The sequence below is a fragment of the Manduca sexta genome, chromosome 27, assembly GCF_014839805.1.
Source record: "Manduca sexta isolate Smith_Timp_Sample1 chromosome 27, JHU_Msex_v1.0, whole genome shotgun sequence".
NCBI classification, from domain to species: Eukaryota; Metazoa; Arthropoda; class Insecta; order Lepidoptera; family Sphingidae; genus Manduca; species Manduca sexta.
In genome coordinates, this window is record NC_051141.1 from 13,606,041 (window position 1) to 13,631,883 (window position 25,843).

Consider the following 25,843-nt stretch of genomic DNA (forward strand, 5'->3'; position numbering starts at 1 on the left):
AAACTAGAAGAGTAACAAAATGAAAATGATTTTTAGATGGATGCCTTTAGCAAAATGACTTTCAAATGCGATTTTTGTACTCACTAAAAACCAAGGAGACATTGGTATTCAAAATATTATGCTATATTATTATATCCACTACCTTTTGAATGATTAATGTGGCAAAAATAAATTCCAAGCAATAAATAAAGGTTACCGATGTATTGATAGTTGCATTCGAATACGTCTACCAGCTAAAACCAGCTATTATAATATAGCAGTCGGTAAAGAATTTGACTCTTCGCTTGTAGTCATGTAGATATCCGCGTGAAAACATGCGCGGGGCATGGCGTCTCTGACTGGCGACCGAACGATTGGTTGATCAGACAACTTTTAGCACCAGCACTCCGCTCAGGGTACAATAGGTCATGTTGTTTCTAAAATCTATCACCCAAGTGGTTAGGCGACTCCGTACGATAGAGAAACTTTATGAGCGGATCGTCCTCGGCCGTCTCAAAATAGTAGCTCATTCTCACCATCTGCTCCCTCCTGCGCAGTTTGGTTTCCTAAATAAGCACAGTTGCGTGCATCAGATACTCCGCATCACGGAGCATGTCTATTCTAAATTCAAGTATAATCTCTATACCGGTGCTCTTTTCTCGATGTTGAGAAAGCAACGTGCCCAAACAGCTCGTGCACATCATAAGAGACTTTTTGTCGAACCGCGGTTTCAAATATCGCGTTGAATGATCTCTTGCCTCCCGTCATACGATTTCAGTCGGAGTCCCACAAGGCTCCGCGCTCTCTCCTTTTCTTTTCTCGCTATATACAAGCGATATTCCGAGATTCAAAGACGTCCATGTGGCGCTCTTCGCGGACGACATGGCGATCTACTCTTCATGTAGAGATCTTGTGGTTCGCACTTTGCAGGCCGCCGCCGACCAGCTCAGTGAGTGGTTTCGCAATTGGCAAATCCCAATCAATCCCTCTAAAAGCCAGATTATCCTGTTCTGTAGGAAGCGGCAATTCGCCAGAATAAAATATCTAGGAGTGATCCTTGATCAAAAGTTCCTTCGTCCCACATGTTAACGCAGTAAGCGTTCGAGCCGCATTCACGACGGGCCAGCTGCACTGGCTCGTAAACAAACACGGTAAGATGTCTATCCGCAACAAGATTCGGATCTTTACTATGTAAGTATATCAGGCCGATCAAGACTTACGCGTCGCCCGCGTTCGCGCATATACCGTCTGCTCGATTCGTCTGCAGGTCCTGCAGAACAAATTTAGCAGAAGTGCCCTCGGTGCCCCGTGGTACGTTGTGGTCGCAATCGTAACCTCCACGTGGACACCGATATGCTGACCATCAGGCACTTTATGCACATGGCCAGCAGAGGCTACTTCGATAGGCGGTCAATCATCCGAACCCGCTCGTTATGCTCAATTCCAATTACACTCCTTTCGGCCGCGCGAAATGGAGAATGCCGCGTTCCATTCTTACAGACCCAGAAGACGATATAACTCTGGCAATTCGCCTCAAGCACGAGCAGCTGAAAGCTCACACACTCCATACGACCGCGGCTCCGTCCTCGAAGCGTCCCCCAACCCCCGACCCCTACGATAATTCCAGCCTGCGTGTAAACTGATTGGTCACTTGCGCACCTCTCGCCATTCCAATAATCGTTGATGTTTCATCCTCTCTTAGTGGCCGTTCTGAGCCGAGATCGTGACACTTTATAGGGTCGCCATCATCTTGGCCACTTAAGGACTCGCAGTGCCTCTCAAAAACAAAACAAAAATGTGTAATGTTTGAAACTAGTGCCGTAAGGATTCATCGAGATAGCTATCTATGCCCATCGTGTGATAGATTGTTATTAGTGGTTTAATTGGACGAAAATAAACTTTTCGAATTCGCTTCGCTTTACGAATCGAATGCATTTAATGCCTGAACTTTACAATTTCTAATATAAATACCTACTCGTATGCTGTAATAGAAAATGAACGGATATCAAACACGCGGGTTAAATCCATGGAATTGAGACTGAAAATTGAATAGTGATCCACGTTCCTCAGCAAATTACTCGTAGTTATGCGATTATGAGGGTAAAACATGCAATCTATCGTTTCAATTGAATTTTACAGTGGATGCATGTTCTGTAAAATTAGGCTCCCGCTTAGTCTGTCCGTTTGTATGAACGCGGTAAATTCAAAAATTACTGAACGTATTTCGATTAAATTTGGTATGGAATAAGTCAGTAGAAAGGACATCGGCTACTTTTGTCACATGAAAACGTTTGGTGTAGGCGAAGCCGCGAGCAAAAGCTAGTTAGGTAATGTTAGGTACGAGAATGACATATCATGACATACGACGAGTAATTTCAACCTTTGTTTTTTTTGTTTTCGCAGAGAAAGTGCGTTATGACTACCGCTCAGCCTTTGTGGGGAGCGACTGAGCGGTAATGTTGGGGTCACCGTGCCTTACGACTAGGGCATGCAATGCGATAATCGATAATCGATAATTATCAGAAAAAAATCCGATAAATATCTGTGATAACAAGGCTCCCATGCATTGGCACTTAGAGACAGACTTGTTATCACAGCAATGCTCCATAAATAACGTTTATGAATAAGGGGGTGAGTCTGTAGCATGCATGGTAATATGAATACTGTATAGAAATAAATCTACTTTTACGTTTTTATCGCGGTTTGTATAAATAAATTGAATATAGAAAAAAATATCTACTAGTAAAATAATTTCAGACGACCTTCATCTCAGTACTGTAAGCAATATATACGACATATAAAAACAATAACCATTAACAGACCGGCATAAATGGTCTTACACAGTCGTACTGATCGATTCGTTGTTGGTGAAAATAACTGTAGTCGCTGAATTTTTTTTTATTTCAATCGAAGTAACGTCAGTATCCTAACAGTACGTACTGGGACCTAAGGCTGCAAAATTTTTGAAACGTCAGGAGAAATTTTAATATATAAAATTGCGATAAAATACCAAAAAGTAATTTTATTTCGATTTCTAATATTCGCGTAGAAAGACATAAGAAATCATTGGGAATTATACACTTTTCAAAAAGACAATAATCCATAGGATAGGATAAACAACATATAACGAGTACCTAAATAAAAAGAGTAATTTCATGGGTATATTGTAATAATAATTTTCATAACTGGCACAGTTTTAAACAGTGTAATGGAAATATTAATTAAAATACTCCGCGCTGTCTGTCAATTTTAAACCAAGCTTTGTATAATCCATTTATATACTTCGATATTGGTAAAAACAAATACTTATATAAATAGTTATATAATATCCGTGATAATGCATTCCTAATACCCTAGTCAACTTAAAAAAGCTGACCGATAATACTGTACTTAATCGATGTATTAATCGAAGAGTAAAAGTAAAAGAACCTGAACAAGAATAAAAAGAAGGTTACTATAGATATTTACCTTTTTTACAAAATTTGGGCTGCCAAGTTTACTGTAAAAATAATTAATAACTGGTAGTTACATTACAGGTAAAAATTGTATAGGTATAGGCCTCTATACTGAAAATTAATTACGTATAAACAATTTCATCAGTAGTATCCAGCTGACAGCTAAGCCGGCTTTAATCCGAGCTTTGTGACATCACGGCGTCACGGCGCGGCGACACGGCGCGGCGTCACGTGGTCTGGCACGGCATTCCCGCGTCACGTCGCGCCACATGTCGCCCCCCGGATCAAATCGGGCAAAAAGCGACACGCTCCCATGTTTGGCGCCCCACACAACGGCCCATTGATATCACACGATGATTAAATGTTTCCGACTCGGCTGACTTTTATTTCGTTTTAATTGTTGCTAGTTGTGTTGAATGACTTGTTATTGAGGATTTGTTTGTGTATTTTTTATGTCACTAGATATTTTGATCTAGATATTTGGTTTATCATACATTTTAGTGTTCGAGTTATTGCTAAAGAGCTGTAACGAGTGCTGTACGATTAAAAAAATCTTCTGTAGATTGTAAAAAAGTCCAACATGTTGAAACATACTTTAATAAACACATAGAATAATTTTTTTCTCAGTATCATGCACATTGTACTGTAGCAAACTGGTAGATAATATTCATATAACATGTTTTAGGAAAAAAAAAAAGTATTGCTGAGGCCACTCGATACAAACCATTGTTTATTACGAAATACGTACCCCGGGGCGTCGTGTGCCGTCCTCTGTATAACGCGCAAACAATCGCCACATCTCAGGATTTGTTGGATATTCCCATTTCCCACAACATTTAGAACCCACTATTATAGAGATCGTAAGGTCTAACTCATACTTCCTAAATCTTGCCTTATTTTGTTTGGATATAACTGGATTGCTCTATATTTTTATAACTGTTTTAGATTTTCGATACTTCATGCCAATTTATGTTTCACTTTATTTAATTGATGCAAGGACTTAGTTTTTTTTTATATCGAAGCCCGTAGTCAACACCGAGGGAAACCTACGAATGGGATACTGGAATCCCCCGGTCTAGCGACTGCAGGGCCCTGTAGGAAAGTTGGGAGGGAATATCTGGGGAAGGAAGTGTAGGAGAAGGAAAAAGGAACCATCTTAGGATAGGCGGAGGAGAGAAGACCAGTAAATATTCCCAAGCCTTCATAGGCCGCAATGTGTTACAACTATGAGGTGTATACACGGAACTATGTGCCTAGGGTCACAATAAATGTCTCCCCGTGGAGATCGAGCGCACAAGAATTGCCTCGGGAAGGGGAGGTGGGATGTATTGTTAGTTGTTTGGTACGTCACGTTGCGTCGGTACACTATTCCAAACACACTAAACCACAGGGCGTGTCTTAGCCGTACCAGGGCCAGAACAGAATAGATTCGTCTATAGCGCGGTGTACCTCGACTATAGAGCTTACAAACAAGCTACGGGTAATACCGATGTGTAGCCAACGATGGACTACCTACTAGCCTTGTTGCCTTTACGCTCGATCTTAGCCCGGTATAGATTCCGCTGTTGGCTGAATCGTGCAGTTAATTTATGTTGGCCTTTAGCTCTGATATCGTATCGTAGGTAAGTAATATTATTTTGTTACACGTATTACCCTATAATTAAAATCTGTTACATAAATAACTACGCAGTATTGTGGATCTCGTAACATGTCATCGTCGATGAGATTCACAATAGTTAAGGTTATGAACTTAATGTTATATGTGCAAGACTGAGGCAACGGAAAGGCAGATAACAATATATTTCACGTTATATCAGAGAGAACCCATTGGAGGAATAAAGTTTTTGAATTTAAAACATAACTTTGTTAGAAACAAGTATTTGCATTACCGTCAAATAGGCAATGGTCCCATATATGTATTGCTATTTATAATAATAATAATAAGATTATTTAAATAGCAATGTCATATATTGAAAATCAGACTGCGCAAATCCCTAGGAACACCCACTGCGCGAAGCCGGGGCGTCCGAATTGACCGACTGCTGCTTGAGGTCAAGTGGTCAATATGATGGATTCGATGACTGTTCAAACATCATATGTGGAATATCATCTGGGTATTCCAACACGCCTTCATTAAACTCTACACGAGACTAGACTACGGTTTTTATTGAAAACAACGTGTTACTCGCGAGTCCACCTGCGTTTTATTACTTTTCAAAAATAAAAGTTTATTTGTGTAGACATGTTCGATAAAACGCCTATGTAATTTAGCCAAGGGCGTACGCAGATGAGGGTAAGGGAAAACATACAATTAAAAACATATTTCCCGTGGTTTTAATACTAATTTCTGATCTTACCATAATACATTACGGATAATATATCTACGGTTTCACCGCGGACGATTCTCTAGTTTTTAACAACGTCTTATCGAGTTGAAAGTAATGTAGATACTTACGGCAAGCCGGTTGCTTGAGCAACCAAGATGTAATCGAGCAGTGGGGCGTCGTCTCTAAAACACCAATATGACGCAGGCCATAACGGGAGCGAGGGAACTTCTATTATTAGTTGATATTTCTAAGCTTGGTGCTTATTATTAATACTTTTAGTAAAAATAATACAATCCTAAAAGCGGCGATAGCCTAATTGGTTGTGGAACGGCCTGCCGAGACGAATGTCCGTAGGTTCAAATGCCAAGGGCACACACCTGTGACTTTTCTAAAAAAATATGTGTACATATTCTTTGTGAATTATCGCTTGCTTTAACGGGGAAGGAAAACATCGTGAGGAAATCTGCATACCCGAGAAATTCTCTATAGGTATTTTCGAGGGTGTGTGAAATCTACCAATCCGCACTAGGCCAGCTTGGTGGACTAAGGCCTAATCCCTCTCAGTAGTAGAGGAGGCCCGTGCCCAACAGTGGGACAGTATATAATATATAATCTAATAATAATAATATCAGCCCTGTATACCAGTATATAATACAGGGCTGATATTATTTTATACAATACTTTGAAGGACATTGCGGTTAGTGTAACTACGGGACATAATAAGACTTAATACCTCATGTCTCAGGATGGCGAGCGCAGTGGAGTACCAAATAATACTTTGTAGATCAATGTGTTGGATGATGTACCTACTGTTTATGGGCGGTCGTATCGCTTACCATCAGATGAACGGAAAGCTCGTCTCGTCATTCATAGCAATAAAAAAGTCTTTTTGCATCTGACTTTATCGTGCCCAATGTTGGGTTGGTGCAACGCGTTGTTTCATTTATGTTGGAGCTATTTGGATCGATTTAGAATCTGATAGAATCGAATTTAATTAATATGGCATAGTATAGTGAGTAGAATTTGAATGAGAATGTTATGAAATTCTTTTGCATGTACAGAAACATCCTTCTTTTAAATTCTTTCGATCAAGTTAAAATTTCCCTGGCCATATGTTTAAATATACTTTATTATTATGTTTAAATACTACCGCAACCGTTGATCACTCATTAGCTTACCAAATCTATATAAGACCATACCATACGGGTTGTGTTTCTGATTATATGTTTTTATATGGTTACAACAAAGTGTCTCCACCGCTGCTGATGTTAAGTGGAATGACTTTAACATAGAATATCAATATGACTATCCCTCGCAAGGTGACAGATCTAAATGGTGAAATTTAATTAATTTTTTCTCTAAATATACGTACGTAGTCAATAAATGGTACATAAAACAATTCTGTAGCATGTAAAACAAAATTAAAATTAAAAACTATATCAATCAGCGAAGTCAGACTTTTCTATGGTGTAAAGTTTACTTCACGTCGCCATTTGGGTTCCAGTGCTTATTGTACATATATTTTATGTCATGGAATGTATGCAACGTTTCGAAAATACAATTAATTATATACCAACCTGTATACACAGATTGTTTTACGAGTATCATACACGTGGGCCATCATGACGGATGTACGACGGTTGGACGTGGGCCATGACAGGTGTACCTTGTATACGGCTGACGCTAACCACCACGAGAACAGTTGGAAAACTGATGCTAATTTATTTTTATCGTTTCTAAATTAAAAGGTGGAGAATTGAACATACTCATACGTACATGATTTGAATGTACAGCGTCGTTCGCCGCTCATTTCATGGCCCCGGATCATATTACTCGGAGGCCCGGTACCTCCGTCCTCGCGAAAACAAACAAACGATACTTAATATTGCATTTAGCCAGGATTTTCCTTTACTGCGAGCGAAGGTTTTCAAGTATTTTTTTAATCTTTAAAAAAAATTGTTAGAAGAAAGATGTTATGCACTATTTATATTATCTGATGATACCCATATTACGTATTATTAGGTACGTAGTACATATATACATATATATATCGATGTTAATTAGTTATTGGGTTTATGTGTTAAGTACTAATGCTTTGTGTTTAGGGTAAATATTGATACTCAAACATCCATGATAGCGTATTTTCAATTAGTACATAATACAAGTCTATGTTTATGGCTAACCGACCGTGTAAATATATAACATTAAAAATCTAGCGCTATAGCTGCTCGGTTTAAGTTAACTGAGGCATTAAGAATGCATTATCACGGATATTATTTAACTCTAGTTAGAGCTAATAGCATGTATACTGTTATGTTAATTAATAAACATGTTAGTGTTAATTAAAAATAAGTAAAAAGTTTCAATTGAATTATTATTGGACATTGAAAGCAAAATACTATTTACTTCAATTTTTGGCAGGAGATGTAAAACCTAAATTAAATTTAAGAGAAATGTGAAGTGTGTAGGCGTCCGCTAAAAGTATGTACATACCTATATCTATTATAATCGCGAACTTAAATGAAGGCTAAAAGATTTTATAGGAGTAAGTGAATCATTGAAACTACGAATGTAATTAACTTAAAGCGCATAGTAGATATTTACAACATCAAAAATAGGGCTAAATAGGCAATGGTGACATAGATTTAGGGAATCACAGATACCTAATAGAAATGTCCTGTTTAGGCACAAACCTATTTTCTACTAAGAGTGTGGATCAATAAAGATTTATTGTCGATTGATTGGTCGGCGAGTAGCGACGGACGAGGGCACAATAAGGCTACAAAATCACTTCATTTACACATAAAGTGAAAATCACTTTATGTACACTAAGATTTACTGATGGAGAAATAATACAAAAGATGTAATGAACAATGGATGATAAAAAAGTAAGCCCGGAGTTCCTTTCTGCCCTTCTTCTTCCGGTAGACATCACGTAAGTCAAGGCTGGTAAGTTAGACTGGGGTTCCTCGCCAGCGACGATCGCGACTCGTTATCCTTTTATTTCCCCCAACCTGCCAGCCCCAGCTGGCTACTTTGGTATGTACAATCAGCCACAAAAGTAGCTAAACAAATTCAAAATGAAAATCACGCTTAAACTTTTGCGATCTTATCAACAATCGTTTTTTCTTCACTACCATAAACTTCAATGAGTTCACTTTATTTTAGATAAAGAAAAAAGAATATGGCGATTGAAGTTAATTTGTAAAAGAGTTTTAAAGTTTGAATTTGTTCAGCTACTTTTGTGACTGCCCAACTGTACCTTGTATTTATTCCTTATAAATTTTATCCCTAGTTTAAAATGTCCATACTTGTATAAGTAATTCCAATTGATATTTAGAAATAATCGTAATTATTCTTATACACTGTTTTGACGTATCATAAGTGCAACTTTGTTCCCTACGTGATAAATAAAGTATTTTATTTACACACGGACACTAACGTAGGGCACTTACAGGCGGTAATGTAAGAAAATTAGTAAATATTAACTCCGCCCCTCATTTTCGTCGTAAAACGACTAAAATTTTTAGAACAAAATAGGGTACCACGCGTTAAATAGAGAATCGATATGCAACGGGTAAATATTAAGCAATACAGCCGGGGTAACGGTTTTGTTCAGATTGTTCAAAATTTCAATATCGACCTCAGCTCGCTGCACCAATATCTCGGTTGAGGCGCTGAGCGGCCACAAAGGCAATTAAATTGTGGTTCTGAATTCATATCAGTTTAATTTAAGAGCTTCGTCTGCAATGCAAGCATCGGTTAAATAATCTGTGCTTATGTAAATGTATTTTTTATGTCTAAACGATGTTTTTTTGGAAATAATCCGATAATATTTGGGTGCCTTTTTAATAAAATTGGAACAAAAAAAGGTAAAATACCGTGAGTGGTTATAATTTCATTTAAAGAATATTAATCCAGTCATTTAATTAAAAATTTACTAATAAGCCCCGCTGCTACTACGTGGACAGCATGGCAAGGGACGCTGATAAAACATGCATGAGTTCAGGTAAGATTTCTATAGTAACCATTTTAAATTATTATTTTCACTTTCTGGGCTTAGTAATGGCGCGACGAACCTATACAGTGATGGATAGAGATTCAGGTACTTCTAAAACTATTTGTTTGATAGGATTTTTTAACGTTAGAGCAGTTCATGCGGATTTTCGTTTCGAACAGTAAATTGAAAACAATGAAAAAGGGCAAAACAAAATCGATTGTGATGGAATTTCATAGTATAATTGAACCCTGCCAATGTAGTTTTATATTATGGGATAGTTATTTAATTTTGTTAATCCTTAATTGAGGGTGCAAAAAGTAAATGGGTAAGTATATCTCCTGTTTTAAGAAAATGACTAATTATGTTTTGAGGTGAGCATAATTTTCAGACCGCTCCGCTTGCTAGTTTGGTACATCATTGCTAATTTATATTAGTGCCTGAACACGTGTTAAATTAGTTGCATTATTAAAAAAAAATAATATTCGGACAAACGCTCAATGATATTGTATAAATTTATAATTTATAAAATTACACGAAATTAGTACTAGAAAATCTTAGTCATTTCAGTGGCGATCTTAGCTGAAGCGAGGTTTCAGACGGCGGAATTTGGTGAGGCCTTCTTTTTTTGTGCCCCTTGCTTTGGCGGCCTTAGCAGGCTGGTGCGGAGGAATTTTTACAGATAAGATGCTTCAGCAACGTTGGTAAATAAGGTGATAAAAAGCTCGCGAGGCTTAGGAAGTAGTCCAGTCCGCCTCCTCATCGCCTCAAGTCGCTACCAGTATTTCATTTAACATAATGTACGGGGATGTTAACATAAATACCGATTCAGATAAAATATGGCATGCAGATAGACTAATTTCTGGATAACAGACCCCCCCTATCCCCCGGAAAAGCGCGTAGTGAAAATTTATCAGGAATCAGAAATTCATTCGATTTTAAAATAACTTCGCTCAAATAGTTTTTCATACATTTCCAGGGTACAGCATTTCACTCAAACTTGAAGCACATAAAAAGCGGAATAAAACGTCGGTCAGACGTTGCCGGACTTCGTAACTCGTGCAAATAGTTGCCAATGTCAAAATTATTAATGCAAAATAAACACGCGCTTCACGTGACGCTCGCAAAGCGTTATAATTTTCCTACTACAAATATTAAAACGTTACTACTATCGGCCAATTTATCATGCCTCTACAAATACTGGGTTGCAATACAACAACTGAACGTTCTCATGTCCAGCTTCACTGTTTTGTAAAAGTAGGGCGATTTTGACATAGATTAGATGGCGAATCTGTCATTGATTTACTATATTATATTCGCAAATAATGATTGCTGGTTTGTTGAGAAATTTTCATGTTTTTCATTATTATGTTAATAGAGGTTCCATAAGTTGTGTGTGAGTAGCATTTATGCCGTGCAAATTTCACTGATGCATAAAATATATTTTAAGATTATATTTTACAATTAAAAATAATATTAGAAGATAAGGTAAAAGTAGGTACTTTTATAAGGAATTTTACCTATATCCACTTGTCCCATCTGTTTGGCTACACAGGTATGAATGTGAACAGGGAGGTGCGCGCACGCGCATCGCACGCGTGGGAAATCGCGCCGCACGCCCGCCCCGTGCACCGATATTATCTATCCACTTGTCCACACGTCGACTGCTCTAATGAACCCTATATATGAATATTAATACGTTTTGGCAGCTCCTTATACCGTGATTACGATTTTACAAAGTATTGAACACGTTTCACAAAGAGGACAATCACTAATTATCTTAGCACTAGATCGTTTTAATGAAATGTTGAGCGACGATAGCGTATGAAGCTTCGTTTAATTTACTTTGGACTCTTTGTAATGGAAAGTGTGTATTTATTTACAGTATAATATAAAGTAGGTGTCAGATTTTTTTGTATACGTTACTGGAACCTTTTCTTTATATATTAATATTTAAATTTTTAATTATAGAAGGTTAGCAAATTGATAAGATGACTGTGACAAACTGAATTCCAAATATAATCCTCTCCAACGCGAATAAAATACAACGAACGATAATACAAATGGCAAAATATATTATACCTATATAAAGAATCGGGAAGATAGTTTCATTTAGTGAAGACCCTCGGCTAGACGGATCGTCTGGGCGGCCATAGCTTTTGAGACGCTTGGTATGTAGATCTGAAGGCGTACTAGTTATTACTTTATGAGTTGTATAAATTTTACTACTGCGATACTTGTATAAGAAATATATATGTACTATTATATATAGTTAAATAGGTGCTAATGAACGTACATATTCATGGGGTTCATGTCCTGCCAAGATTAGCTAGCATAACATAGATGAAATATTCAATATTTTAAAATGAAGAAATAATTATGGGCTAAGATGGTTTTCATTTTACACGAATGCGGATTAGCTCATGGCATTGTTCATTACACAGGCGCCACAAAGACGAAGGACACTCGCCACATAAAACTATCTATAGAAAGACAATACGAGCAAAGCGTGTTTACAAACACATCCGTGCAAAATATTAAACAAATTGATGCACATACATTCTGCGGTACCAACGAAAACTGTCCGACGAAAATTGTTTCATGTACCTATAAACACGTCCAATCGGTCAGCTATATACGTATATGTAAACGCGATGACAACATACAACGTAACCGTACTGCGTGTATCTCTAACGTCGATTTTGTGGTGCTTGTGCGGAGGTGCGTGAAACGAAAATATGTCGAAGTCAGGGTTATGGATGTGGTCGTCGAGCAACATCATGTAATATTTAGTAAAGTGCATTCAGCTAGGCTCGGGTGGTTTTTCCATGCCTCGTTTTTTTTTTCTAAAAATATTTAGGTGATACTAGCGTTTTATACATCATTCATGTTGACAATTGAATGATCTTTCAATTCCCTCTGTGTAGCCTTAAAAAGAGCTGATAATATCACTGTTAAAATTAAAAATACTTAGTTAAGATCTGACGTTCGCAAGATAAGTTTGGATGTTTTAATAACTTTTCTGAAGTTGGTCTAAGTTCCCAAAATCAACTTGAAGTTCCCATCAGCGTTAAGAAAAGCTATCCACCTTTTTTGTTTTACTGCACACAGTATTGATGTTCTACGTCGTAGCATTGTCTGTGGAATGTATGGTGGTGCTAAGAGAACCAGAGTCACTGCTTTTATAGCTTAAACTAAGCTACGATTTCGTGGTACTTTTGACTTATATAACCCTTATCCGATTTTATCCGATTACATTATTTTATTAATTTTAAACTTTACTGATGGTGGAGGCCTAGAGGACAGGCAAACATTTTCCAACTATATTGTCAAATAGTTTTATGATACTATATTATCGTCATGGTTAGATTTGATGACTTTGACTTTACCAACTAATATGCGCCGTAATAAAAGTTATTAGCAAAACAAACTCTCTGTAAATTATTAAAATAAGAACAAATAATCTAGAACAAAGGTTACTGATTTTTCATTCCGGTCACCTAATTGGGGAGATTTAATGTTTCTACTATTTTGCTAATATAAAAGAAAAATCTCTTCAAATTGTTTTATTTCCATTGTACCTTTAAAGAATTATTTTCAATCACCCAGCGTGGGTTCGGTCCTCTCACGCGAGTACGTTTGCGTTAAATATTACTAATTACTTACTATATAATAAAGTTAACGGAAAATTAAACATATTAAATTTTTTACCATGTTGAGTTTTTTGTGTCGAGGGTTAGTTACCTTTTTTAATATTTCAACCTTTTGCAATTATTATTATCCTCGGGCGTCAATCATCTTGTATCTAACACCTAGACATTAAAACCATTTTTATGAACCCGAACACGTCACATCTGCTGTAAGTAACTCAGGAGTTGGGTATCACGCAGATTACTTGATGCTGCAGCACAAGAACGCCATATGTTGTAAAAACTACTAAAATAACAGTACACAAACAAATCAATCGGACTTATGATAGTAGGGAATGAGCTCATGATGAATCTCATCAGCTTTCAAAAAAAACAAAAACGCATTAAAATCGGTCCATTCGTTTTGAGAGCTATGATGGCACAGACGGACATACCTACACAGATACACTGTTTAAACTTATAACACCCCTTTTGTTTCGTCGGGAGTTATTAAAAAAATCGAAATTGCGATATTTCCCCCAGAGTATAGATACCGCCGTCCGCGGCCCTGCATGTAGTGACTATTTGAACAGGTGCTATTATCATCATGATTGCCTATCTGCTGATTAATAGTTAACCTGCACTATTAATAACTTGTATAATATCGTGTTATATATGTTTTTTAACGATTGAATTTATTTTTTCGAAGAAACAGTTGTTCGATATTGAAATTTGTGTCCGATAGGGCGATTGGTTCACGCTTTATCACGTCATGAGATGAATACAAGCTATCGAAATGTGGGTACACTGAGTGCACATTTTTCTATCTCTTTGGGAATAAATTAGTCATCTTGTGTAAGTATGACGTGATTACTTCATGAGACTTTTTGGGACAAAAAATACAAAAAGCAATACGTATACGTAATTTACAAAAGCGAGTTAGCACGAAATTTCGACATTTTTAAATTACAGTTCCACTAATACTTTATCTAAGAGTGCAGTTTGTCACTTTAGCTCTCTACCAATTAAATTATTTGGGAGAAGGTACTTGTCTTCATACATACTTCAAGAAAATGATTAATCTGATCCAGCTATTATTTGGATAACATACGAGTCAATTGAAATATCGAGCAATATTGTTTTTCCCACAAGCGCATGCGGAGTTGTATTTATTCCAGCGGTAACAATGAACGACATCCCACGGGGCAATAAAACGGCCCGTGTGCAAATACGGGGGCGTGCAGACGGGCGACTTATCAATCGCGTCGTTTGACGTTTAGTGGCGGGCGGCGTCGACGCCGGCTTAAGGGCGCGTGCACACGCCGCGGGCGGCACGCGCCCGTCCGATGAGACGCCCTGTTTGCACTATAAACGGTTCGAAGTTTAATTCACGAAATCGATATCATCTGTCTAATTTTTATCGATTTTATTGCAGTATTCTTTCAATTTATTTGATCTGAATGATTAAAACCCAGCGAGGAAGAGATTGCAAGGATCGTGATATAGAGATTTGGGAAAGAACAAGGAAAGTAAACTTATAATTAGACTTCAAAAATATATTACAGCAACATACTTAACGCTTTCGATAAACAGTGGACAAAGCGGGAGGATGCGGCGACGCGACACTTGCGAGATTTTAACAGTTTAATATACTTACTAATTGGTATAAAATTATATTCTAGTATATTACACCAATCCAGCGTCGTCGAAGTCCCGTCCCGTCGGCAAAACGGTTCTTTGGCAAAACCTAATTTCTTCTGGGTAATAATTTTAGTCCGCATTATATAACGTGTTCATCGTACGAAAATATAATATAATATGCAATATAAAATATTTTATTGTGTTAATAATAAGAATTCAATTTAAATTTAAAAGCAACTTGAGCGTAGGCAAGTTAATATCGGCCAAGATATATCTTGCAATGCTTTTTCACTCAAAGCATCAAGAACATACTCTGACGGCTTTGACACACCGCTTGTTATATCATCCCGGCGGAAATCCACATGAATCTTTAGCATGGTTACCATTTCATGCCACTGCACCATTTATACGCAATATCAATCTTATCCCTTTTAAAGTAGAGTCGGGTTTCCTCTACAACCAAATTTTAATAATTGAATTAAATTGTGAGCGAGCCGCACCTTAAGGAAGAATTTTCAATATTACAAAAATATATTAAATAATACACAACATTTATATTTCTCTGCATCATTCATTAAAGCTCTCCCCCAGTAAGACGGCGCGTTTATCGTATTTTATGTAGTTTTTAGAAGTGTTAAGAAATTTACAACCCATAAAAAAATATATAAATGCTATAGATTGCGTCGGTGGTGTAGTCGTATTACATTACGACTGCAGTGTTGAGGTCTCGGGTTCGATGCCTTAATACGACCCCACTCCCGAGACAATGTTAGTGCGCTCGGTCTCCACACCGAATGGTCGCGGCCCTAGGTACACAGTAAAGTGTGTATGCCTCATGGTTGTAACTACACATTGAGGCCTACGAGGACATGCGAACATTTTCTGTCCTTCTCTCCTCCGCCTATCTTAAAAGTGTTGCGTTCTCTCCTGCCAACTTTCCTTCAGGCCTCCGTAGCCGCTAAGCCGGAGGACTTCAGTATTCCATTCGCAGGCTTCCCGCGGTGTAGACTGCACAGTTCGATACCGAAAAAAAACCGTTACAATGAGAATAATATATTGTCGTTTGTTCTACAATTTATCAGATCTTTCTACTCATATTATTTTATATATTGAATGCGTTGGTTGCGTTGTTATAATGCGTTCAAGTAAGATTGCCGCGCAGGTTCTGGGTTCGAAGCCCTGGTCGGGCCAAAATAATTGTAACTGAGTAAGGAAGCTGGCAGTGTGATACCGAGTACACATAAATCTGTTCGTTCTGCGCTTTTTCTCCGGTCATGTCGAATGCAGTCTCAACGGACTATGAGGAAGAAACATAAAGTGCATTTGTGTATTGTTCACTCACTGGTGCACTTTAATATTTCCTGCGTACCTGGCTGATATTCGCTAAGCTTGGTCGTCGTGATCGAAAATCGATTAGGAGGGATTCATTCTTTCATTGTATCTATTTATTATATTTATTAGGTTTAGAAATATAACTTCGAAAGGGGCATAAATATTACTGTATTCGGTAGGAACATACCACTCTTACTTCGCAAAAATCTGTTTACAGACATTGATCATTGAACTAACAATCCCTGTGTAAATCTTTCATTTTAAACTCACTTTAAGTGGCGTCAAAACCAATCTCATAATTTTGGATTTAATGTCGATCAATGTTTTAAAAGAGAGTGATATAGTGAATGCATTGATTTCTTCAAAAAGAAAAAACTAAAGGAACTGCAATCTATAGCATGAGATAACCTCAGTAATTATACCTATAAGTATGCAGTTATGCAAAGTGCGGCTGATTAACATTTTATATTAATTCCACGCTGGCTTTGTTTTATTTGAACGCAATTATAATAAATTTTCCATTAGAGAAATGAAAATTACTCCTGAACACTTTGGACTAAAAATTTATTAGGTAGTACAAAAACTCTTTGGTTTTACTTATATATTGGTACTACATTATAATGTATAAACCTGGTTTATGAAGACACATTATTCTAATATCCCAAACCTACATTTTACTAGATGACCCTATGAGCTTTGTATTTTCTCATGCTATTTATTACAACAATTATCTACAATTTATTTTATTATTATTTTTGATCAGCAATTATCATTCCTAATTAACCTTTCAACTCCAGTCCACTAAGATGAAAAATAGCTGCATTATGTACCGTTAAATTTCATTAGGTTATTAAATGAAACTTGTTTGAAAACAATTCCAATAGGTGCCTGAATACAATTATTAATTTTCTTAAAATGCAGAACGCTGTATTTTGTCATGTATTAATTAGCCATCGGCGCCAAAAAAATGGTTAACCCTAATAACAAGTTAAATTATTTTTTTATTTCGTTGACGTTTTCTTATTAAAAGTTATTATATTTATTTTTTTGCTTATAAAATAATTTGAATAGAATATAATATGAATCGTTTTCATCTTATTTAATATGAGAAGTTTCTTGCTGTATTTTCGAAGAGCGAAGCTCAAACATTCATATTTTTCATATTTTGACGGCATGTTGAAGCTGTACTGAAGCCAACGCAAAAAGAATCGTTAAAATTCTATTTAATCTCGAGGAATACCCCTCTGCATTTTCCAAGGTCCTTTAATAATTTCGAAACATTTTTTTTGATTACTTACTTTTAAATTCTATTTTACAACACATCTAACTAATAAAGATTGTATTATTCTATCATAATTATACAATGTTTCGTATTGCTTTATCTGATGTTAAATCTCACTTGACATAGCAAGATGAAACGCCTTTATTGAAACATATTCCATAATATTATACAATGTTTATTAGTAACTAGCTGACCCGGCAACATTTGTACCGTCTATCAGTCGACATATTGACATTAATATTTATACGATACTAACGTCACTCAATTGTTTTTCCTTCCCGGTACCCCTCCACTGACACTTAAACTTTATGTTATGGTATTAAAGTTCAAATTGACTTTTAAGTATTATTACGAATCTTTTGTATGGGAATACAGAAAACTGTTGTTTTTAGGTTTTATCAGGCAATTTTATTTTTTTTTCTCTCCGCAAGAACCATCCGCGCACTTCAAAGAATATTATAAAAAAAGAATTAGCGAAATCGGTTCAGCTGCTCTAGAGATTTGCGCTTAGCAAGACATTCAGCGATTCATTTTTATATTATAGATGCAGCTTCTTCTTTAGCCTCTTTTAACCATCAGTCGGTGTAAGCCTCCCCTTAACATTTTTCATTCACTGTAATGCAGTTAAAAGGTGATAAATATTGTTAGATTTACATTATTACTTTAATTGACATATACGTGGTTAACCGATGGAACGCAGAATAAAGACGTCAGAACGCGAATAAATGCTAACGGGTTATGCTCGGAATGGTTATGAATTGAAACTGAAATGGAATTGTTGAAAAAACTTTCGTGTATCGCATGCAACGTTTGCATTTTAAAGCGTATTATGATATTAATTCGTGGGGATTCTAAACTTCGTAGCGATTATTTTCATGCCACTTCTAAAAATATTAAGCTTAGTGGCTCTTAATTCGTGTTTGTATATTTTTTAATTAGATACTATTTGCATTCAGATTATACAGAATTTTAAATAAATGGAAACAATATTATAAGTAGACGTAAATAATGCATATAATTATCTTGTTTGTCGATTATTATCACCTATCGCACCACCAATATTAAAACATACGGAAAATGTTCTAAAAACTTTTTATAATATCTAAATCTTATTAATTCTTATATACCGGCTCTATGTCTTCCGAGAATAAAACCAATAATATTATATGCAAATTAAACGTAATTCACAATAAACAGTAAACACGTATTTGATAATACGTTTTTTCATTACTTTTTGTAGAATACAATGGACAAGTCAATGCTATTAAAATGGACAGGTCGCTTGGCAGATGCCGATAATCGGATTAGCCCGAAAGGGATGACATAGCGTGACACGGTTAAAGCATCTCGGATTGGGATAATTTTTTTAATAAGAGTAACATCTGGACGTCGAAGTTAACGAGAATTTGAATGGGCTCCTCAATGTCGATTAGAAAACAAAAAACCATCATCTACTTCTTAAATATTGATTTAAAGAAATTTGTCAATGCCTAAATGTAGACTGAAGGTACAGATTAATTCATCAGATTAGAGAAATTTATAGCCAGTTTTTATTGATCTTTTACTGGAATTATTTAAGGCAAAGATTTCTACCTTACAATAAAGTAATAATTACAATAAAATTACAATAAAAAAATAATTACCTTACAATCAAGAACAATAGTAATTATTAGCACATTTATAATAAATGCCTAAAGAGTAAAATAAAAAAAGTATAAATCGCGGTAAGGTGTCAAATGGAACATTAAGAATATACATATATATATCGTTATAGTGCCTGGAGTTATATCGACACTTCTTGATGTTATACACTCATGCGTTCTTAGCTGTGATGATAAAAATATTTTGGGCCCTTTTTAAACTAATTTTGCCAAGTCGAAAGAGCTTTATTTTCTGTTATGTATAAATTAATAATAGCATATAGTATAATCGGCTATAGGGAAAATAACTTCACTCCTTCAATGCAACATTTAAATCTAAACTATTTTCACAGCGTGGGCCACATAATTTATTTTTTTTATTTCAAGAAGAAATAAGTCATTTTTTGTGTTCAATAACTAAATCCATATATTTAATGGTGTAAGGTTCAACTGCTTTAATCAATACTTAAATAAAATGAGGTGACATAAAATCCTTAAAAATTATAATCAACCACGCCCCACCAGTTCCCACATATTTATGTTTGAAAGCTAAATCCTAGATAATCGTACAACGTATACTTTATTATATCGCACGAGTCACTGATAAGCCGGGGATTTATTTTATTAGCATTCTCGCGTTAGCCTATAATGAAATATTTATAAATGTGTATACATAATATATTCATTACAATGCGACCTATTTGGCCATTTGAATTACCAAGACACGAAAGTGATCAGTGTATATGTAAATCTATAATAATAATGTTTAATTATACTTTATTTGTGCGAATAATTCGTATTTTCATCTGAAAAATATAACGTTTAGGGGTATCTTCCTGCCTCGGAGAGCGCCTGACGCCTCAGTCTACCAAACCATGTCAGCTAAAAGATATTTCTACTCGAATACTTCTCCTCGAATTCCTAAGTCAGCATAACGATTAAAAATATAAACAGCTTCGATCAGTTTGTAGAATTCAAATTACAAGTTCTATTCAGATAATTCGATGATTTGATAAGTTTTGCCTAAGTGAAATTCCAATTACAATGCCATATAAATGAAAATCCTTTAGAAAGTATTAGTTCTGCGTATTGACTTAATATTGAGGAGTGGCACTGCCAGGCTACTTTAGCTCCTTGCTCGTCTCAACATAAAAATTAATTTCGTGCGATTAATTTTCGTACATTATGCATTACATGGTATCATTCTCGTCCGAGCCATCGTAAAAACACAATGCGTTAGAGCTGCGGTAGAAGCAAGGGTTGCAGACAATGGTGACATTAATACATGGTGTTATTGATGAGGGACGCTCATTCGCAGGCACGCACTGCGCACTTGTTCCCTACAATCGGCGCCGCTCGTTAATTATCCTGTATGTTGCTTAATGTCATCGTCATACTGACTTTTATATTGGGTTAATAGAAATAATTTCTGCTGTTTGTACAATTATTGATTATGCAATTTGCAATGTAATAGAAAGACATCTCGGTGATTTTTATTTAATAATATTTTATTGTTGAAGAAATAAATCGTATCTTACTAATAATATATTATAATAGAATGTTTGTAAAAATGGTAACGCAGTGACCGCTTTATGGATTTCGATTAAAATTCCCACTCAGCGTTTTTTATCTTTTTAATCGGCACCTGTGGGAAATATTCGTTTTTTTTTATATTTTTTAAATAGATGTCGCTGGCATCGTTCAAATGACACTACAGTGAAGTAGGTTTTTTTGTAGCGAGAAGCTTTTCACGCGGTCAAAGCCGCAAGCAGCACAATTCATTATTATTCATGTTTTAGAATTCTGTTTATTTTACTGACGAAAAAACGATTGTTAATAAGAGCCCAAATCTTTAAAGGCGAATTAAAATTTTCATTTTGTTCAGCTACTCTTGTTGCTGATTGTACGTATATAGTAACAATTTTACCCTGTAGACTTTCTATAATGCCAGTAACCACTATCAGTAATGTCAAGTAGGATGGTGTTTCACGACATACCTACATATAATAATAGCAATTATTATTATACTGGGCCCTTATTCTGTATGATAGTGAAATCGCGTAACGCGGCCGTGTCATGTTATCTTCGAGAAATGTGTGTCGAATGGTATTCTGTAAGCCAAATTTCTATAGTACTAAACATGATGGGTTGTGTTACATACTTGTTACGCACTGTCAAAATAACGTGCGGGATAGAGAATAAGGCCCCTGTACTAGTTGTCCCGTCTTAACTATGAATTTGCAGCGCGCATTCTGTCAATCGCTGACAGTTATTTCAAACAATTGAAATTTATATAAAATTAATATTTTCGTTAAGTTTTCTTAAATTTTCTCATTTTCCGCGCAATTTTTTCTTTCATTAGAACCTTCTCCTGATTATAACAAACATAATACAAAAAAATTCATGCGTTATGGCATGATCAAAGGAAATAGGGATTCATTTATATATTCATATATATATATATAGCCTACGGTCTGCAATATATTAAAGTAAACTTACATTATTTGTAAAAATATACCTCGTGTCTATATTTTATTAAATAAAGATAACAAGAGGATTCAACTAAATGAAAGGTAATCTTGTTATAGCGATGCAAAATACACAACTATCGTATTTCAATTACACTATTTATTTAACACACATAATTTGTACCTTTGAACGCATACAAATCGCATTATACGGATTTTATTTAATACAAAACACAAAGTTAGTTATGCCAAGGTATTTTAGAACTTAACACAAATGTATAGGGAGTTGTTTTTGTTGATACGCAAGCGGAAAGCATTATGGCGATTCGTATAGGCTAGCCCAAGGGAGTCGTAACAGGTGGTGCATTGTCGACCGAGACTGATCAACCCTAATCTTTGAGAATGATTTGTATTTAAGGATAGTTTTAGGGTACCATTTTCCGGGGGATTTAGAATAATGTTTATTGTGCACTGTATGGAAGTTGCAGATTTTTTATAAGTTATTTTTTTAGATTGCTTAGACACATCTAGATTCAGCATATTTTATGAAACTCTATTTAAATATTCCTTATTAGGCGGAAACCTTCAACAAGAGATTGACATGTCTCATGCGCTAATCTCAACAGTGCAACAGCTAAGAGGCTGATTCTATAAGAAATGTTTTAACATGTACATTTTTTTGTGATTAGAAAAATTGGGATAGTATTGAACGCATCCAACTTATCATGATAAGATAGGTACTTACTCCATATCGAATTTCAAAATACAGCTGAGATGAAAAATAATCAAAACAATAACAAAAACTTTTGAAAAATTGTCGTAGAGTGGTGTACTCGTCTACGGTGTCCTAAAGATATTAAATTCCTCGTCGCGCTGTCTCGAGTGCCACTAGCAATATGAAGCGGAATGGCGTAAATTAGTTTTTCATAAATCTTTATAATAATTATTTTACTAAAAAGCGGCGATAGCGTAGTTGGTTGTGGAACGGACTGCCGAGACGAATGTCCGCGGGTACGAATACCATAATACATTACGGATAATATATCTACGGTTTCAACGCGGACGATTCTCTAGTTTTTAACAACGTCTTATCGAGTTGAAAGTAATGTAGATACTTACGGCAAGCCGGTTGCTTGAGCAACCAAGATGTAATCGAGCAGTGGGGCGTCGTCTCTAAAACACCAATATGACGCAGGCCATAACGGGAGCGAGGGAACTTGTATTATTAGTTGATATTTCTAAGCTTGGTGCTTATTATTAATACTTTTAGTAAAAATAATACAATCCTAAAAGCGGCGATAGCCTAATTGGTTGTGGAACGGCCTGCCGAGACGAATGTCCGTAGGTTCAAATGCCAAGGGCACACACCTGTGACTTTTCTAAAAAATTATGTGTACATATTCTTTGTGAATTATCGCTTGCTTTAACGGGGAAGGAAAACATCGTGAGGAAATCTGCATACCCGAGAAATTCTCTATAGGAATTTTCGAGGGCGTGTGAAGTCTACCAATCCGCACTAGGCCAGCGTGGTGGACTAAGGCCTTAATCCCTCTCAGTAGCAGAGGAGGCCCGTGCCCAACAGTGAGACAGTATATAATACAGGGCTGATATTATATACCAAATATATATATATATATATATATATATATGTCGTCATCGAGTTGATTTTTAAATGGAACGCCAATGCCATCTTATGGCATTCGACAGAATCTTCGTTACACAGCGCAATGAGGATGTCAGACGACATCAAGAAGGCCGAAAAGCTAGCAGTCAAAGAGAATGACAAGCCTATGAAAAATTAGTAATTCAGTTGGTTTTAGATCAAGTGATCAAATAATATTATTGGAGACTAGTGCTGTGGGTGCGTGGAGACTGTCTCGCGTTCCGTAGTAGTTTGTGTTGTTGGAATTATAATTGTTTTGGGACAAAAACTACAACTACTAAAATCTGACATCGGCTATTGTGATCTCACATATCCCCACATACGCCCACGATACTTAGTAGTAATAAGCTATGGAAGACGATAACGAGCATACACCTAGCCTGCCGTTATATATATATATATATATATATATATATATATATATATATATATATATATGTTGTCTTTAAATTTATTTGAAAATCGATATAACTTAAGTATTTCATACAGATATCTATTAAAAATGCCTCAATACTCTTTGACAAACTCTTTGATATCTCAATATTAGATGTAAGTAAATTGAAACAATGATGCACATGTAAAATTCCACCCGAAAGTTGCCAATCGCAAATCAAATATTAAACTTATTGATTCTAAAGCAAATAAAAGAGAGTTACAAACAAACGAAATTGTTATCGCAGGTCACAGATAACGGCCAGGTCACAGTGCGGGCACACTGTGTGTGTGTGTTCGTTGTGCGTGTGTTAGTTAGTGTATCTTTGCGAGCGCACGTGGCGCTATGTCGTCGTTGCTCCGATATTAAACTAGGCACCAGTGTGTCTCAAACTTTAGGGGCTGTTTAGTTTAGTAAAGTAAAGAATAATTCATAATTATTTTAAAAAAATATATGTAAAAATGAAAGGGTAAGTTATAGTTTTCACGATAAGAAAAAAAAATGTTATATTCAAATTACAATGTTTACTTATTAATAAAGCGTTACTCGGATATCATTTATTTTAAAAAAAATGCCTTATGTGGTTTCTGTCGATAGTATGGACAACTTTTTATTATAATGATTTCTTATGTTTACGCGAATGTTAAACATTTAAATTAAACTATTTTTCGGAAGCAATCGCGATTTTTATAGTAAAACCGCGTTAAAATCCGAAAAATAGTTTAATTTAAAAAAAAAATATATCACTGCACATAACTTAGGCAACCACGATAAAAAAATGAGTCAGATAAAACGTCGGTTGCACGCTGCCCTTCTTGTTAACAAGAGTAAGGGAGATAGCAATAATTCGGTCTATTATCCCCTCGGCCCATTGTAATTGCAGGTAAAATCATAAATCACGAGAACGAATCATGCAAAATTAATTGAACTTAAACATAAGAATATGCCAAATGTTTAACTCACAGCTTTCTTGCAGTCTTTTTTAGTTAGTTAACAAACTAATTAACCTTAGGAATGATGAGACGTGACAAAAAATTATTGTAATCTGATGGAAATTTTAAGAATTTTTCACCTCGCTGCGTTTTAAGGCTGATTTTAGCCAAAATAGCCCCCATGAAGGACTATGTTTTTTTAATGAATATGTAAGTTGAGAGTCTGGAGAAGTTGTTGACCTACCTTAAAACCACGAAGTCACATGTTTGAAGAAAATTTAAGTTATAATTCATACAACGTACGTTTTTTACTTTACACCGACATTTTCATAATTTTCATTAAAGTTACGAAGCTGATTGAATTTAGCAAAAAAAGTACAACTAATGAGAATTAATTATTGCTATAGATTTTTTATTGCAATAAAAAAATCTCGAATAAGTCTCGTACTTTTTTAAAAAGAAAACATTTAATCGTTCAAATCGATAATTCTCAAAAATTCAGAAAAATGTTCATAACTCGAAAACTATAAAAAATCGCTGAACATACATGGAGGGTGATTCGGATACCCCAAAGGGTACTCTCTCTCTGGACCTCCGCTTGACATTATTTTCTGGGACACCCTGTATAAGCTTATAAAAGATAAACAGTATAATAATTAATAATTATTATCGAAGCCACAACTCACCACAAGCTCCACGTGCACTCGCAAAGATACATTAACACACGCACAATGCACACACAGTGTACTCACACCGTGACCTGGACGTTATCTGCGACTTCGGTCGAATCCAGTGGAAAATGTGACAAGCTAAACTTGTTTTTTGTTTTGTCTTATGACTACCGCCCAGCCTTTGTGGGGGGCGACTGAGCGGTTATGTTGGCGTCACCGTGCCTGGCGACCCGGCGCGGCGTTGAGCCGCCCGGAATTGACAATGACCGGCCGGGCCGAGTGACGAATCTCTAACCATATATACAACGCACGGCATACCATCTAAAACTTCGCGGTGGCCTTCTTCGGCGTGTTAGGGATGGCTGCGGGCTTCCGACGGAAGCGGCACCGCTTC

The 25,843-nt window shown here is 36.0% G+C and overlaps 1 protein-coding gene across 1 annotated transcript in view; it reads right to left on the minus strand.

The window, feature by feature from the left end:
• Positions 1-25,511, minus strand: part of LOC115455736 — a 36,617-nt gene extending 11,106 nt beyond the window's left edge. Inside the window, exon 1 of the mRNA XM_030184409.2 lies at positions 25,465-25,511. Within this exon, the coding sequence (XP_030040269.1) occupies positions 25,465-25,496 (32 nt within the window). The 5' untranslated portion in view covers positions 25,497-25,511. The remainder of the gene's footprint in view (positions 1-25,464) is intronic.
• Between the last annotated feature and the right edge of the window lie 332 nt (positions 25,512-25,843).